This window comes from Mus pahari, chromosome 17, assembly GCF_900095145.1.
Source record: "Mus pahari chromosome 17, PAHARI_EIJ_v1.1, whole genome shotgun sequence".
Taxonomy (NCBI): domain Eukaryota; kingdom Metazoa; phylum Chordata; class Mammalia; order Rodentia; family Muridae; genus Mus; species Mus pahari.
This window is the reverse complement of record NC_034606.1, coordinates 50802244-50819911: the sequence shown is the minus strand read 5'-3', so window position 1 is coordinate 50819911 and position 17668 is coordinate 50802244. Positions and strand designations below refer to the sequence as shown.

The 17668-nt window shown below is 48.6% G+C and overlaps 2 protein-coding genes across 9 annotated transcripts in view; one reads left to right on the top strand and one right to left on the bottom strand.

Moving 5' to 3' along the window:
* Positions 1 to 2103: 2103 nt before the first annotated feature.
* Positions 2104 to 6800, top strand: Cdpf1 (cysteine rich DPF motif domain containing 1). Of its 4 annotated transcripts, none has more exons than XM_021217305.1 (5): positions 2104 to 2163; positions 2768 to 2908; positions 4500 to 4612; positions 5399 to 5510; positions 6233 to 6800. In XM_021217305.1, exons 3-5 carry the CDS (start codon positions 4500 to 4502, stop codon positions 6365 to 6367), a joined length of 360 nt encoding a protein of 119 aa, XP_021072964.1. In that variant the 5' UTR covers positions 2104 to 2163; positions 2768 to 2908; the 3' UTR covers positions 6368 to 6800. The 4 variants fall into 4 exon arrangements, with proteins under 4 accessions (XP_021072964.1, XP_021072966.1, XP_029403797.1 ...); XM_029547937.1 differs by lacking the exon at positions 2104 to 2163 and adding an exon at positions 2247 to 2269 and having other exon boundaries at positions 6233 to 6796; XM_021217307.1 differs by lacking the exon at positions 2768 to 2908 and having other exon boundaries at positions 2110 to 2163.
* A 5364-nt stretch (positions 6801 to 12164) lies between these two features.
* Ppara (peroxisome proliferator activated receptor alpha) overlaps positions 12165 to 17668 on the bottom strand; it is a 64093-nt gene continuing 58589 nt past the window's right edge. For all 5 annotated transcript variants that reach the window (XM_029547934.1, XM_021216856.2, XM_029547933.1 and 2 more), the window contains exons 7-8: positions 15569 to 16016; positions 12165 to 12912 (exon numbers count right to left, since the gene is read on the bottom strand). In XM_029547934.1, the coding sequence (XP_029403794.1) occupies positions 12665 to 12912; positions 15569 to 16016 (696 nt within the window). In that variant the 3' untranslated portion in view covers positions 12165 to 12664. The remainder of the gene's footprint in view (positions 12913 to 15568; positions 16017 to 17668) is intronic.

Sequence of the window (17668 nt, the reverse complement as noted above, 5' to 3'; positions counted from 1 at the left end):
ATAATTCCTCCAGAAGGGTGGAGCCACATGAGTCCCTCCCCGATCTATGCTGTAATGTTACCTGGCTTGGTCTTATGTAGGTTTGTATAAGTAACCACAGCTGCCATGAACTCAGCCATGCCAAAGGCCATGACATGCCCAGAACACAGCATGATACAAATGCCCCACCTGTTCTGCTGAGATGTTCCTTGAGCCCCATTGGGGATGGGGATGATAAGGATGTCCCACTGAGAGCTGAGCACTCAGTAGCCCAGCTGTTTTGTGTTGTACTGAACATTGCTAATGGATTCGTTATAGAATCCTTCTTGCTGCTTAAATCGCAAGCTCATCTGGCACTTGCTTGGATCAGACAGTAGTGGGCACTCAGAGACTCTGTCCCTCTTCTGTAATTTATTCCCTATTTGATACAGTGCTTGCCACTGTCTGGGAGATTTGGAGATGCATCTGGAAGAACCCTAAGACAACATCTTAAGGAGTAAGGAGTGGATCTTGAGTGGGTGGAAAAACATTCCCAGAAGCTGTAAGATTGTTGAAAGGAAATTCCCCCCAGGGGGCTGGAGAGATGGCTCAGATGTTAAGAGCACCAGGGTTCCTGAGTTGAATTCCCAGAAACTGCATGGTGGCTCACAGTTATCTATAATGGGATCTGATGCCCCCTTCTGATGTGTCTGAAGCTAATGACAGTGTACTCATACAAACAAACAAATCTAAGAGAGAGAGAGAGAGAGAGAGAGAGAAAGAGGAAAAGGAAAGAAAAGCCCACATCATTAGAGACAGAATATGTCCCTATGAATAGTTAGCCAAGGAAACCCTTTAAGTCCCAGAAACTAGAAAGGCAATTTCCACTATTGTTGGCTGCATGCCAAAATGAAATGAAAATCTGCATATATTGCAGGATATGGAGAAGTCAGGCTAAAACTGCCGAGGGAGTTCAGGCTGCTGAGGGACAACTATTGCCAAGGATCCTACTTAGTTATGGATTCCATTACGTCACTGTGCCAGGCAAAGCATGTCTGCTGGTGCAATAGTGGTAAACCAGTATTGGTGTAGACAATACTTTCTGGTTGGATTTGAGGCCTCACAGGAGGGAACCCGTGTTTGGCCTTATAAACCTGTGCAAAACTTGTGGCTGGTGGTCATAGGCTCCAGTGGGGACAGTTCTGTAATTGTTTTGTTAAATGAACAGACATACCTCCTAAATACTTGTATTTCTTACTCATAGATTACTGCTGCTATCTGCCTCGGGTGTGGAGGAAATTTCATCTTGGCAATCTGTGGTAGTTACTGAGGAGACTCAAAACCAGTCAAATAACTGTGAATCAATGCCTACCCCCATGGCATAGTGGTCCAACACCCAGCCAGAATGTAAGAAAAGAATCAGATTTCTATGTAACTCCTGCCAAGGGTCAGGGAACATTAACCTGGAAGGGTAAATAAGAGTCACAAAAAGAAGTTAAGTGTTGTATAGCCTTTTCCTGTAGATGGAAACTTTCCCTCCTGGAGGCAGATCAGGATGTACAAGAATCAGAAAGCTCATTAAACTTTTAAGTCAAGAATATCCATAAAGTCCCTTTCCCCAAACCATAAGCAACTGCTGTAGGAGACAGGTGGAACTACCTCCAAGTCGTGCAAAGTCCAGTGACAGCTTGTAGATCATCACTCCCACTGGGTAGGCTTTTTGCAGTTGCCTGAGTCCCTTATCCCAGAAAATAACCCCAATTCATTCACTGGTGCACCAGGCAAGATTTAGGTAGAATAGATTTTGTTTTGTTTTGTTTGTCATTAGTATGTTGTTGTTGTCGTTGTTGTTGTTTTTTCTGAAGAAGCCCAGTCAGCTCTCCAGCCGCGACCCACAATCACTATAAGCTAGCAACGGAAACGGAAGCGATCAGTAAAGCTCTACCCGGGCAAGGACGCTCTTTAGGCTTATCTTGCTTAAAGAGGCTGGGACGGAGTGGAGTTGCTTAGGTGCGGAGAGGCAAACCCGGGGAAATGGGGAGTGTGGTGGAGCTTCAGCGGGCGATGAGGTTGGGCGGCACAAATGCCATGGATCGAGGGCGGAGCTTCAGAGGAGCTAGGGCGGAGCCGCGCAGGCGCAGTGAGGCGGAGCTAGTGCTGTGGGCGGGCCACGCAGGCGCTCTGGGGGTTCCCGGCGGGGAGGTGGTGAGTTTGCGGGGTTGTGTGCTGCAGGAACGCGCGTGGCTAGGTGGACCTCCCCTCCGTGTCCCGACTCGCTGGGTCTGGCCTCGGTGCCTCTGGAAGCCGACGGGTGGGGGTGGGGGTGGGGGAGGCGTTAGATACCCGGATCAGAGCACTAGCACGGGGAGGGCATTGGGCGGGTGACTCGTACGGTGGTGTATACGGTCGCCAGGCGGAGCCCTTCTGACCTGGGGAGACTCAGAGGGGGAGGAGGAGGCTCTGGCGGAGTCGCACTATCCTGGGCCTGTCTCCTGACTGTCACCTGCTGCAAGGGCAGCGCGCCCAGCAGCCTCGGCGAGGGCCTGTGACGTGCGAATTAAGATACCTCTAGCTGGGTTCGCGCACACCCAAAATAGAATTTCCGTTTTAGACGTCATTCGGGACATCTGTCAGTTTCCAAGGCGCGCATATGCTCCTTTCTGGCTCCAAAGCTCGTTCTAGGACGCAAAGGTTTAGAGGAGGGCTCACAGCTGGGGCCGGAGCTGCCGATGGGAACTTTGAAAGGCTAGTAGGAATTCCGATTCAGCTCGATACAAATCCAAGAATCGTGTTTTCTCGAACTCATCAGACAGCTGCTGTTGCCATTAGACCCGGCAATTTACGGAGAGGCGGGGCCTCCGAGGCCTTGAATATAGGAGTGTCATCCAAACAGTTAAGAATGGAGCCATACCAAGTGGACTAGGATACACCTCCCCACCCCAACCTCCCGGTGAGCCAATAGAAACACCCACCATGGGCTTTTCTCCAGCATGCACTGGGTGCTGATGGGTAAGACTGAGGACAGAACTGAAGTCTTTATAACTTTCCTGTAAACTGACCTGGGAAAGGCTGTGGTTGCTGTACAAATTTATCTGCCTGGATCTTCCAAGGGAACCAAAGTTTCAGACTACTTTGGTAGGGCAGGAAAGTGCGCTCTATTGCAAGAGCAGATTCCTGAGTCCAGTGAAGGGAGGCTGCAGGAGGCACATGAATCTGTCCTTAAATAGTATCAGAGAGGCCAGTACACCTAAGCACAAGTAAATGCGTAGCCAGTGTAGCAGAAGAACCAAGAAAGGCAAACCTACCTCCCTTACAGGGTTGGTTCAGCACCAAACAGCACAGGCCAAGCATACATGTCCACTCTGTGTCCTGAAGGCTGCATTTACCTCTACCACCTTACCGACAAATGCCAGTTTATAACTCAGATTGAGACCACAAGGAAGAGCAGAGAAACAGCTTTGCTGCCAAGGACCAAAATAGGCACAGAGCCACGCACAGCATAGGATGTTAGATAGACCTGTCAGATGGGGGCGTTTAAAGCAAGCACAGTTAACATGTTGAAGTGCTCGTGGAGAAGACATATATAGCATGCATATATGCATATATGGATGGTGATTTCAGCCGATAAATAGTAGTGGGAAAAACAGAGAGGAATGCCTTCAAGGGGCCTGTCAGCTGATGTGAATGAAGCCACTGAACTTGAAGGTAGTCTATAGAAATTATCCAAATTGGGGCTGGTGAGATGGTCTGGCAGGTAGATAGAGGTGACTGCTGCCAAGCCTGACCTGAATTTGATCTCCAGATCTCGCGTGGTGAAAGGTGAGAACTGACTCCACATTGGTAGTGTGGCACATTGCATACCTATCCAAAACCAGTCAGTAAAGGTATAATTAAAGGGCTGGAGAGACGGCTCAGTGGGTAAGAGCACTGACTGCTCTTCCGAAGGTCCTGAGTTCAAATCCCAGCAACCACATGGTGGCTCACAACCATCTGTAATGAGATCTAGTGTTTCTGAAGACAGCTATAATGTACTTATTTATAATAATATAATAATGTACAATATAATATTTATTATAATTATATATTAAATAATATATAATAAATAAATCACACACACATATAAAATTAAAAAGTATGGCTAGCAAGATGGCTGAGAGGTTAAAGACATTTTAAAGCTGATGACCCAGGACTAACCCCCAGGACCTAGATTGTAGAAAGAAAGAATTTCTGCAAATTGTCTTGTGACCGATTCTTGAATTTCACGGATGCACAACCCTTTTTTCCAAATAAAATCTAGTTTAAGTCTGTGGGGATGTAAATCATACTCTCTCATGTCACTGTAGCCCAGGTTGGGCACAGTCATTCCTGTGCACTTAGCAATCCCAGGCCACACTGACCATGTGTTACCTGCTCTGAGCTTGCACTTCCTAGTCAGGGAGGCTCACGTTTTGCGAATGAGCGATGAACAGCAGGCAGAGAGAATTTAAAGTGCGGTGGTTCTTCGGTTCCGATGGTGACGCCCCTATCTCTTGGTCTTGCAGATGGCATCTGAGGCAGAGCCCCACCCCCTGGGCACATTTGAGTGCCAGCTTTGTGCCTTATCAGCTCCTTACAACTATGTGGGGCAGAAGCCCCCAGACACCCAGGCTGTTGTGTGAGTATGTATCCTGAGCCAGTGCTCAGGAGACCCTGCGTAGTGTTACTTGGCGGGCGCTATGTGGAGTGTGACACCTGGTTTGAGTGTTATACTTTAGACCAGTCCTTGTCCTTGTTCTGGATGCCTCGGGCATATCCCAAGGAAGCCCCAGGCAAGGCTGGAAATCTTTTCAACTCTTCTTCGAGGACTCTCTGCCCTCCCTGTGGCTGCAGCTGAGAGTTAAGGACTTGTTCTAGCTATGAGGTGGAAGGAAGCCTTATGGCCAAGGCCAAACAGCAATGGAGGAACTTGGTGGCTTTTTCATGTGGGGTTGTGTCCTCTGCTGTCCCTGCTAGTGATACTTCTGGGCTGGGTGGGTACCCAGTTGTTTCTAAGGACCAACTTCCCAAGGGTCTGATTCCTGCAGGTTGGGAGCAGAGACGGTTACAAGCTTGTTTATTGGACTGTGGCTCAGCCTTCGTGAAGCATCACATGAGAAAAACGGCTGGTCCAGGACTCGTGACGCAGCAGCAGGGGACCAGCCTCAATTCCTTTGCCTCCCCGGATTATGCCCTTCAGTTGCTCTCATTCTGATGTGTGTGGGACAGGAAAGAGTGTCCCACGCTGACCTCACGAGGCCACCTAGTGAATCCTGCTTGCTCTGGGGTTCACTCAGAGGCTTGCGCTGAACCTCACATAGCTGAGGCTGGGTCACCTTTCAGTTCCCGCCCATCCTCTGCCGAGGCTCCTGCTGCTGTTGCAGTCCTACCACGGCTCACAATTGCGTGTCCCTTCTCCCTGCAGCCTCCTGGAGGAGAGCTACATCATGAAGGATCCCTTCTCCTCAGACAAGGCCAGGTTTCTGGTCCTCGGCTCTCGGTGCAGTGTGTGCGGCAGGCTGGTGTGTGTAGGCCCGGTGGGTACACCTGAGGACTTCCTGGGTTTTGTTTTGCCCTGCAGATCTGGGAACTTCCTGATCACCAGGTGGAGAGAGGGGTGGAGGTTCCTAGATGACCTCCTTTGGGACACAAGCACAAAGGGAAGGGCCCATGAGGGCAGCTAGAGGGTCTTAGCCCAGAGTGAGTAAAGAGACTTTAAGCAGTTGAGCCTCGGATTAGCCCAGGGATCTGAGAACGCCTGAGCACCTGCTGCAGGTACAGTGCACACAAGTGGGGCTCACCACAGGTCGTGCCCAACAACTGTCACTTCTTTTTGCTGTCCGGCTGATGTACAGGATGGCAGGAGCCTCGGGTCCTACCAGTCGGAGGGAAAACTGTGGAGGGAGTATTTGAGGTCAACAGGAAAGGTGGGTGGGCTGGGGCCGGCCCCTGACGGGCCTCAAGTGCCACTGCTTGGATTTGGGCTGTAGTTGGCAAGCAGAAGTAGGGGTCGCCCCAAGAATAATAGGCATCTCCCCCTTTCTTGGATTAAACAATACATTGTTAGTGATGTTATCTTCATCACAAGGGGTTGCACCTCAGAACTTCATCTGGGATGGCTACCCTGCCAGCCCTGGGTGCGTCTTCCTGGCTCAGGTTGCTACCTCTGTCCTTGGCACCTGGGGGGGGGGGTGGTGGTGGTCTGCCTGGGAGAGCCATTGTCGGGCCCTCCATGTTCCAGCCCTCTTCTCTCTCACAGGACTGCAGCCTGTTCTACTCCAAGAGGATCTGCCTCCCCTGTGTTCAAGAGAACATGAGTGCTTTCCCTCAGGAAATCCAGCAGGATGTGGAGAAGAGAAAGAGTACCAGCAAGAAGCGCTCCAGCCATCCCTGACTGGCAGGGGCACAGCCCTCCTGCGAAGCATCGGGCTGGGCTCCGCCAGGATTCTGGCTGGGAGCTGTGGACCCGGTCTTCTCTGAACTGCGTGGAGTACCTCCAGCCTCAGAAGCTGAGGAACCGGCCAGGACCGAGGACAGACAGCAGGGGTGTGTGTATCCAGCTGGAGCTCTAGGTCTCTGGCCTCTGGAGGCCAGGAGAGAGGGAGAGGGACCCCCTTCTCTCGACAGCTGACCCCCTGTAGATGGTGACGTGGGAAGGCACCCAGCTTCTCTCCAGACTTCCAAATAGCATGACGTCATCTGTCTAGGGGATTCAGCCTCCGAGGGCCAGAGGGTAAGCAAGGGTCAGATCACATCCCTGTAACACCTCGGAAATGACTTAAACCTTGACTCTGTATCATATTTATAATTAAAAACCTGAAGGATAAGCTGATGGTTTAACTGTTTCAATGACACTTGGACACTCAATGTATCCCCTCTCGGGTCTACTCCATAGGGTTTGGTCTGTGCAAACCGGCCGCATCCCAGCATCATTCAAAATGAACCAACAACTAATTTTTAAAAATAGTTTATTTTTTTTTTAAAACCATTAAGGCAAAACTGTACCCTGAAATTAACTCTTTACATTCATCAGCTTACAGTAGGACGTTCCAAACATACAGGTTCCCATAAATTCAGGATATAAATCAATCGTACAGTCAGTTCAGTCTCCTATGGAGAAAACAAAGACTCGATTTTTTTTTTTTAAATTAAGTTTAAGTTATAGCCATTTTCTAATTGCCTGGAACCAATCAGCTTATGTGACTAGAAAATTCTATTTGCCTTCTGTGTTTACCCTGATTCCTGATGTCCTGGATAGCCCTGTATCCACAACAAGCTGGGGGGTGGGGTGGGAGGATGCTGGTACTGGCTCAATAATTCCTATTCAGGCCTGTTATCACAGGGGTGAAGGGCTGCAAGCCCCGAGGTCTGAGAGGATGGCACCAAGACAGTAATAAGTGACAGGAAGCTGGCCTCAGACCTTGCTTTGGAAATGTGCCTGTCCTCGGGTGTGTCTGTAAGTCCCCATCCCCTTGGGTTCCAATGCGATGGTGACATTGTGGATCTTTTTTTTTTTTTTTGGTTTNTTTNTTTNTTTNTTTNTTTNTTTNTTTNTTTNTTTNTTTNTTTNTGTAANTACACTGTAGCTGTCTTCAGACACTCCAGAAGGGGGAGTCAGATCTTGTTACAGATGGTTGTGAGCCACCATGTGGTTGCTGGGATTTGAACTCAGGACCTTCTGAAGAGTAGTCGGGTGCTCTTACTCGCTGAGCCATCTCACCAGCCCGACATTGTGGATCTTATAGGGACTTAGGAAGACACGCCAAGAAGAAATGTGGCCAGGACATTGGAAATGACACGGAGACTCAACAGTTCAAATTGCCACCGTTCTTTGGTAATAATTCATAGCCAACAATTCTCTAAACAGTGGAGAACTGTTAGCCTAACAGGCCTACTCGGTGCCCCTGACAGAAATCACTGATGTAAAGTTAGTGGTTTCCAGTCAGGGTTCAGGAAAGCTTGGCTGGCACTTGTTTTTTTGTTGTTTTTAAATAAAAGTGACTGAAGGAGCAGATTCACACATTGGGAAGAGATTGTACACAGCTCAGGGGAAGTGACAGGTGAGGGGTGCACACCCCTGGGCAGCTGTCTGCAGTTGTTTATTTGGGCTCCCATTGTGCCCAGCAGGTTCCAGAGCTAGGCTTTGAACATACACTGGATTGAACCCTGGCTTAGAGAATTCCAGGTATCGGGGATTAGACACACGGCCACAAGCTAGTCAACTAGTTGTATCAGAGTGGTTTTTTTGTTTTTGTTTTTGTTTTAAAAATCACAGTATTTAAGATATAGCTATGAAAATCATTCTTTTTCATTCAGTGCAGAAAACATCGTGACACTTAACATGGATAATACTGACATCTTCCTAGAAAGGGTGCCAAGTGGCGTTCATCTGTTGTGAGGTACACTTAGTTTCAGGCTTGACAAAAGAGCTGGCTACCCCCCCCCCCTTTTTAAGTGAAATTTCTCAAAGTGACAGTTTTACCAGGATAGAGTCAATCACTCCCTGGTCTTCAGGGCCAGGCTCTGTGTGTGACTTAAAGCACAGCTGAATCCCAGGGTCCTGGGACTTGTGCCGACCATGGAGCCCAGAGGGCCACCTGCCTCTGCTCTGCCCTCACCACCTGGGACCTGTGGCCCAGGGATGAAGCATCTGTTTTCACCGAATAAATGAATTTGCAGCTGAGTTTGGGTTGGGGGAAGAGGTGAGAGAGAAGAGCATTATTTCCCCCTCTCTGTATAGAACTGCAAGCTTTTCATATTTGACCTCAGAAAGACAATGAAACAGCCTGGCTGCTATGACGTAAAACGATGCTTCTCCTTGCCTTTTGCCAACAGTAGTACCTGATCACCACTAAGGTGTCGGGTGCTGCCAGCTGCTTGGTCAGGATGTGACACTGACCCTGGGAGTAGTTTGGTCCACTTTTGGTTGGCACAGGATTCTCCAAAAGGTGCTCCTCACAATTCAACCACCCTCCCTGACTAAAGTTCCCCTTTGGGAGAAAAGCAACGGCCTCCATCTCTCATGTCTCAGACTGAGATTCTGAGAAGTAGATGGCTGAGGTCTGATGTTGAGAAAATGTCCTTAGGGGTCCCAGGCTGGTGACAGGCCAGGCAGCAGCAGCCTTTCACACACTGTCCTGATTAGGGGGACCACATACTTTTTCCTGATGAGCTAGCAGGACACTCCACTGAAGTAAAACCAGAGATGTCAGCACACATCCCACAGAAGAGTCTCGGTGAGGAACATGGTCCACTTATTTAAACCAAAACCCGGCCATGCAGATTTTAGTGTTTTTAGATAAAGACAAAGGTCATCTCTGGCCTGAGTCAGGCTATTGCTCTAATATTCTTAACCTACTCTGGTCTTGGGAGTCAGCCATACAAATGTGGACCGGGGACAGAGCGGTGCCTGGTGGCTCAGCAGGAAACCAAGATGGCCGTCAGGCTGGTGGTATCTACTTGAAGATGGGTTCAAGATTCCTGTTCTCACCCCTCCAGGGGCTGTGGAAGGAGAACAGGACCTACTCTCTATGCTGGGTGAGCAGCTGTAGGGAGTTCCTGATTTTCCTAGTGGAAACTCCTCTTGAAAGGCCACACAGGTTAAAGAGAGATACAGTGAAGGTGGCAGGCTTTTTGGCCATAGGAGGCCCTGGGGCCAAAGGCTAATTAATCTCAGGGGTCACCAGGAAAACTTTACACTGGAGTTCAGCCAGTCATTTTCAAACCAATGATGCAGGACAAAAGTCCCCGTCCTCCATGCATCTGGCTGCTGAGTGTCTAACGTACCCCATGACACAGTGTGTTAGATAAAGGCTCAAGGTGAGACAGGTTTAGAATCAAATGCAAGCTGAGTGTATAGGAGCCCAAGGGCCATGTTTTTTTGAAGGTCTATTTCAAGCAATCTTTTCGGGGGGAAGTGCCTATAGGACCAGCAGAAAGAGGTGCCAAAGAGGGAGAGGCTGGAGGGGCCCCAGAAGACAGGATCATAAGGGAGGTCATGATAGACCTTAGTCCAGTTGATGACTAAATTTTGCATGTGTGCATCTTTAAGGCTCCCTTAGAAATCAAATATGTCTTCACTAGGTCACACAGTCTCTTAAAGACATCAAGAGGCAGGAAGGAGAGATGCCAAGGCTACCTGGTCCCCATTGGTCTCCAACGAGTCTGGCACTAAAACTTTGCCATCAGTGCTGGGAAATGGCTTTGCAACCCTGCTCTAGAGCTCCAGGAGCCAAGGTGGCATCTCTGATTGGGCTGTTGGCTGATGCCACTGACACACCTTGCAGACCATAGCTGCCCACTTTTGCAGTTCCTAAATGTGTCATAGTATTTAACCCGGCATGTCTTGGGTTACTAACACCTTGAGAAATCTGACTAGGTGACCTGAAAGGTCCTAGCACCATGTGGCCATATTGTGAATATTCTTCCCATAAAGGAAGGCACACAAAGTCAGTGACTTTGAAGCCAAGGCCACTGTGGTCCCTCCTGGCTTCTCTGGGGATAGCTTACTGGCAGTCCCACGAGGTTCCAGGAGAAGGAAACTTGCATGAACGCCACTGAGCATCAGCTCAGATGCAGACTGACACGAAACTTGTCAGTTCTGTGGTCCACGCTCGACTACCCCGAAAGCCCACGACTCAAAACTCACTTTCCAAGGTCACCTACACTGGAGTGGCATTTGTCTTAAGGTTCACCAGAACAGAAGCCTGTCCTCCCAGGGTACCTTCCAAACCTAGGACCAGCTCTTGCCCCTCTGGAAGCACTGAGGACTGGCTGTGCCATGTGACACAAAGGCTGGCGGCTCCTTCCTGACTGAGCTCAACCCTCACTGGGATCATATATGAAAATGACTTGCTCTGCCCTATGATTCCTAAGAGCCTTGGCCGACTGCCTGCAGCAACTGTGGTCCAACAGAGCCTTTGATTGGCAGCAAGGAGGGAAGAAAAAGGGGGCAAGTGGGCTTGAGGAAGGACAGAAGACAGGGAGGAAGGGGAGGAGGAAGAGCGGGAGGGAGGGAGGAAGGAAGGTCAGTAAGGGTGCAAATCTTAAAGCATGTCTCAAGGCTAATTTTCCCTTTTCCCTTATTCTTATTCTTATTATTCTTTCTAGTGTTTTCATAATGTTAACCTTGAACATTTCATCAGCAGCAATCTTTTTCTCTTTTAAATAGGGTCTTACACAGCCCAGACTGGCATCCCACTTAATTATGTATCTGAAGGCGACCTCTGACTTCTGCTGGGGTTGCAGGCATCGACCACCATGGCCATAAAGCAGCACCAGGGACCAAGCCCTCGACCCACTAGGCTACACCCTTGACTCCTTGGCAGTGTCCGTCTGGATCATTCTTTAATCACAAATGGTGATGACGTCAGAAGATGTCCAGTTTTCTAAAGGTGGGTGGGGAGCGTAGAAGATGCAACCTGACCTGAAATACGCAGCCACCTTGGAGGGCGGGTGCCGGCGGCGAGTCCATGAGGACCGAGAGTCCTTCGTGCAACTGTTTCTCTTGAAGGTAGGCTGCACTGCTCTCCCAGTGGGGCTGAGGAAAAGGGGCTTTACCATCTAATTCTTTGAAACAACAACAACAATAACAACAGACCAACCAAGTGTTGTGAGCTCTTCGGCTGGGTACAGACGGAAGCTGAACGAAGTCCCACCCTTGTCTCTTATTCTCCAAGGTGACCAGCTCCCTTCAGCCTCCTCTACTCCAGAGAGAGAGAGAGAGAGAAAGAGCATCTCATCACCAAGAGAGGGTTTTTTTGTTTTGTTTTTGTTTTTGTTTTTTAAAAAGCAGTAAAGTGTCATATCAAAGGAGCTGCCAAAGGAGGGACCTAGAGGAGCATTTACAAATCTTTTGTGAATCTACCTCTGATATTGCTGCCATGCCCACACACTGAGGGTCTGACATGAACAGAGGTGCAGAACTACCTGCTCAGGGTTCATCCTGTCTTTGTCTATCAGACACTAGCAGGGGCCTTCTGAGGCTTCTTGAGATGTAGAAATCTGGGAATCTTCTACACAAATCTGAAAATGCCCCCCATCCCCCACCCTCATGAGTCCATTACACCCTCCAGAACAGTGAACCCACAGAAAGAATGATGGGATAGCTTATCAAACTATTCTCGAATGTTCTCAGAAGCCAGCTCTCTTTCTTAGAGCCAGGAAACTCAAGTGAAGTCGTCCCAATAAACTTTTTTTTTTTTTTTTTTTTTGCCACATTTAAAAGGCTAACCTTGGGCCACACCTTGACTTGTTGGTTTTCAAAGGTTAAAAAGTGCAGATTAGTTTTCAGGGATTTAAAAGAGTGCACATAGCCAGAAGGACGGCAGGAAGGGAACAGACCGCTCAGACTTTGAGGTTACCCGTTAATTAATGGCGAATTATAAACGCAACGTAGAGTGCTGTGCATTGATTAACATTGGGCCAGTTAAGGTCAGACTGGGGACTGCCATTGTCTGTCACTGTCTGAATCCTATTGGCCTCCGATCACCCCCATTTCGGTAGCAGGTAGTCTTAGAAGTGCCCATTCAGAAAGTAAGGATCTGGGAAGAGCCCGCATTACCTAGGCTCCGCCCTCTTCATCCACAAGGGTAGGAGTGAGGCCCTCTGTGCAAATCCCTGCTCTCCTGTATGGGGCTGCAGACCTCGGAGGTCCCTGATCAGTGGCAACGGCCTGCCATCTCAGGAAAGATCAATACATGTCTCTGTAGATCTCTTGCAACAGCGGGTGCAGCGCTGCGTCCGACTCGGTCTTCTTGATGACCTGCACGAGCTGCGCATGCTCCGTGACCAGCTGCCGAAGGTCCACCATTTTTTGAAGGAGCTTTGGGAAGAGGAAGGTGTCATCCGGATGGTTGCTCTGCAGGTGGAGCTTGAGCACGTGCACAATCCCCTCCTGCAACTTCTCAATGTAGCCTATGTTTAGAAGGCCGGGCCGATCTATGCTCAAAAGAAGAAAAAGACGTCTGAGTGCAGCCATGGGAGAGGCCCCGGGTAGTGGAGGAGCCAAGTGTCCGCTGCTTGGTGTGGCCCCGCTGAGGAGGCACTGAGGGACCTTCACATGGCAGCGGGGACCAGAGGTCACTGCCTCTGATGGGTACAGACATGACTGACACTCCTGGTTATACCCCACTGCCCCTTACAGTGCAGCCCCTATTTTTGGATTTGCCTGACAATTCCCAAACCACACCACATCTTTGGAGGAAACCGAGTGCTTCTTCCTGTGTGAAAGTTGTGTATTCGGCTTCTCATCAGCAGCAAGGGGCGTGACAAGGTCAACAAGACTTTCTTTTTCTTTTTTTTTTTTTTCTTTTTCTTTTCTTTTCTTTTCTCTTTCTTTCTTTCTTTCTTTCTTTCTTTCTTTCTTTCTTTCTTTCTTTCTTTCTTTCTTTCTTTCTTTTTTTCTTGAGACAGAGTTTCTCTGTGTAACCCTGGCTATCCTGAAACTTGCTTTGTAGACCCAGTTGGCCTCGAATTCATAGAGATCTGCCAGACTCTGCCTCCTGAGTCCTGGGATTAAAGGTATGTACCACCACCACCCCAGGCTCTGTCTTAAGGTAATATTATCCATGCCTTTTGATAATGCCCAGGTGGAAAGCAGATGGAGAGATGATCAGAGCTGGACAGTATACCAAGGAGCTGCTGGAGTCCAGAGAGGACATAACATGAAGTATCACTGCTCACACTAGGTAGCCTTCCTGGCACAGTCTCAGGTTCCTGTCCATCCATCCATCCATCCATCCATCCATCCATCCATCCATCCATCCATCCATCCATAACTAGGGCTTAAGAACAGCTAATGATGTAGTGTTTAGTTTGTCTTTTAAAAAATGATTTTATTTTTAAAATTTATTTTAATCATGTGTATATGTGTGGGTTGCGGGCTGTGGGGGGGGGGGGAATGCCTGTGAGTGTGGCTCCCCAGAAGGCCAGAAGGGGGTGCTGCATCCTTTGGAGCTGGAGTTATATGCAAATGTGAACTGTGAGATATGGATGCTGGGAACTGAATCCATGTCAGGACCTCTGCAAGAGCAGCACATGCCCTTAATCACTGAGCCGTCTCCCCAGCCCCTGATGTGGATATTAATCTTCATTGTTTTTGCAGGGACAGGTAAGACAGGATCTCCCTGTGCAACCCTAGGTGTCCTGGAACTCGTTCTGTAGAACAGGCTGGCCTTGAACAGAGATCTACCTGCCTCTGCATCTTGAGTGCTGAGATTAAAGGCGTGCGCCACCACTGCCTGGGTAAATCTTCACTGCTTTAGTAGTAAAATAAAAATAGTAATTAAGGTTTTTGTGTCTGTATGTATTTGGGGGTGGGCGTGTGTGGAGGTCAGAAGTTAACCTTGGGTGATGTTCCTCTGGTGCCATCCACTTCGTTGCTTGAGGCAGGGTCTCTCGCTGGCCTGGAACTCATTCAACAAGTAGGCTAGTCTGCCTGTCCAGTCAGCCCCAGGGATCTATCTCTACCTCCATAGCACTGGAATTACAAGAGCATGCCCACATGCCCAGAATTTTTTTTTTTTTTTATTGTGGGTTCTGGGTTTGAACTCAGATCCTCATGCTTGTGTGACAAGCAAGTGTTTTACTGACAGATCTGTCTTGCCAGCCCTGTGATTAAGTTTCCCAACTGTAGAAGGATCCACTCTTCACAGTTTTAACGTTCCCATGACAAATTTCCTACTTTCCATATCAGTTCCCATATCCACGGGGACGGCGCAGGACTGCGGCCACGAGGGGCTGCGTATGTGCAGCTCTGCACTGGCTTTCTGCTTTCCCCACCACACCCGATCACACGAAGGGACCCCCGACAGACTCTTCAGATTTGTGTGGTTCTTACACTTTTGCGGGAGTGTAATGATGCTGCTTCTATCCAACTAATCATCAGCCAGCCAGTGACCGTGAAGGACAGTGTGGCTTCTAGCAGTTAGGTAGAACTGTCACCCATTGGTCTATGCCAAGGCCAGGCAAGGTCAGCTGGGCTTACAGTAGGTGGATAACCTTCCTAGACAAGAGACACGGCTATTTAAAGAAGTGGACTGCTAAGCCAAACATCAGGGACCATACCGCCAGCTTCCCCAGAGAGGTCTGACTCTGCCTTCCCTGTGATTGTTCCTTCTGGCAGAGCAGACCTTGCAGCTGCTTCCAGAGAACATGGTAGTTTTCAGCGTGAATTAACATCACTATTAATTGTGATAGCACTGCATCTGTTATCTGCACTGTACTTTCCAGACTCGCATCTACTACAGTTAATTATGATGATAATAGTATAAATCATCACAGTATATCATGTGTATCTCAGATGCTTATATTTGATATAATTGTATATTTCCAGTGGAGTATATATTTAATTTATGCATATAATATGTTAATATGCATTAATGGATACTGTAATAGAATGCAGCTACAATGTATCATAGCTATACTGTTCTCACTCAGTTCTACTCCACAGTAACTTGGAGTTATTCAGACATCACCCCACCCTGCCAGGGCTCACATCACTATATCAGCATACATATTGGCACCGTATTGACAACCACTGAGGTCCTACAGAAGGGGAAGCCCGTGAGTACCTGCAAGTGACAGATCCACTTACCTCCACAGCAAATTATAGCAGCCACAAAGAGGGAAATGTCACTGTCATCCAGTTCTAGGGCATTGAACTTCATAGCGAAGTCAAACTTGGGTTCCATGATGTCACAGAACGGCTTCCTCAGGTTCTTTAGGAACTCGCGCGTGATGAAGCCATTGCCATACGCGATCAGCATCCCGTCTTTGTTCATCAAGGAGGACAGCATCGTGAAGATGGCTTCATACACACCGTACTTTAGCAAGGTGACTTGGTCGTTCAAGTCCAAGTTTGCAAAGCCTGGGATAGCCTTGGCAAATTCTGTGAGCTCCGTGACGGTCTCCACGGACATGCACTGGCAGCAGTGGAAGAACCGGACCTCTGCCTCCTTGTCTTCGACGCCGTTGGCCACCATCTTGGCCACAAGCGTCTTCTCGGCCATACACAAGGTCTCCATGTCATGTATGACAAAAGGCTACAAAGGAAGGTGGTCGAGTTAGTCAAGTGACAATTCTGTGACGATCTATGCAGTCCCCCTTAAACACCTATGAGCCAGAAGCAGCTACTGTGTCCCGATCGCCAAGCTGGACGGCAGGGTGATTCCAAGCACATGTGCAGTGCAGTCCTGTCATCGGACAGTTTCAAACTCAGACAACATAAGACTTTTGCAGAAAGCTAACGATGTAAGTCAGTAAGATAATTGTAGGGGATCCATCCCATTCATCAGCCACCAAACCCAGATACTAATGCACATGCCAGCAAGATTCTGCTGAAGGGACCCTGATATAGCGGCCTCTTGTGAGGCTATTGCCAGTGCCTGGCAAACACAGAAGCGGAGGCTCACAGTCAGCTATTGGATGGAACACAGGGCCCCCAATGGAGGAGCTAGAGAAAGTACCCAAGGAGCTGTAGGGGGCTGCAACCCTGTAGGTGGAACAACAATATGAACTAACCAGTACCCCCTGAGCTTGTGTCTCTAGCTGCATATGAAGCAGAAGATGGCCTAATCAGCCATCATTGGGAATAGAGGCCCCTTGGTCTTGCAACTTTATATGACCCAGCACAGGGGAATGCCAGGGCCAAGTAGTGGGAGTGGGTGGGTAGGGAAGCAGGGGCGGGGGGAGGGTATAGGGAACTTTCGGGATAGCATTTGAAATGTAAATAGAGAAAATATCTAATTAAAACAAAAAGATAATTGTAGTCAGGGCTGGAGGGATGACTCAGTGGGGAAGAGGGCTCGCTGCTCTTGCAGAAGACACTGGTTCACAACCAGTTCACAACCGTGAGTTCCAGCTCGCAACTGTTCGCAGCTACAGACCCAGAGAATCTAATGCATAATACACAGCCGTAAACACAGCCAAAGCACCCGCACATATAAAATAAAAAAAAAAATGAAAGTCTAGAAGATAATCATTATTACTTCCTCACCTTAGGTAGGGACTTCAATACTAAGAAACAATGAGGCTGCAAAGGTGGCTTAGTGGTGACAAGTGTGTACTGCCTACTTCTCCAGAGGACCAGAGTTCAGTTTTCTGTATCTCTGTTGGGCAGTTCACAGCAACGTGTGACTCTAGCTCCGGGGAGCTTAAATGCTCTTGTCTAACCTCCTGGGTTAGGCATTTACATGCACACACCAACACAGGGACACACATAATTAAATATATAAAATAAAATCTAGAAAAAAGGAAATGAAAGTATCCCAAAGCACTTTTGTCTGGCAGTGAGGCTGAGATGCCCGCACAGCAAAGCCCCTTCGCATCCGCCAGACTCCTCGGATGCTATCGGAATGGCACTAAGCATTAAAGCAGCTCTTAGTTTTATTGTTTTGTAAACCTTGAAAGTAACCATCATTATTTAGCACTGACTTTTGGATAAGTCTGGTGTATACATGTATGATGATCAGGATTGGCTTCGTGTAGAAATCAGCAAACAGGCTTTGTTCCGCTCTATAGAGCGAGACGGAGACCACCTTCCAGTACAGGAAACACAAGCCTTGTGTCAGTGGCCTGTCCTGAAACAAGGGACAGATTCCAGCCAGGCTCCCTCTCCGCTGCAGTACCATGCATCCACACCTGCAGGTCTGCCACTTTATAAAGTCTAGTGAGAAGCCCAGCTTTGTCATTCCTC

Excerpts from the sequence above, each read along its gene's own strand:
- Cdpf1 (XM_021217305.1), top strand. The coding sequence starts at position 4,500 with ATGGCATCTGAGGCAGAGCCCCACCCCCTGGGCACATTTGAGTGCCAG. Across the intron at positions 4,613-5,398 it reads CCAGACACCCAGGCTGTTGT|CCTCCTGGAGGAGAGCTACA; the intron begins GTGAGTATGTAT and ends TTCTCCCTGCAG. Across the intron at positions 5,511-6,232 it reads GGCTGGTGTGTGTAGGCCCG|GACTGCAGCCTGTTCTACTC; the intron begins GTGGGTACACCT and ends TCTCTCTCACAG.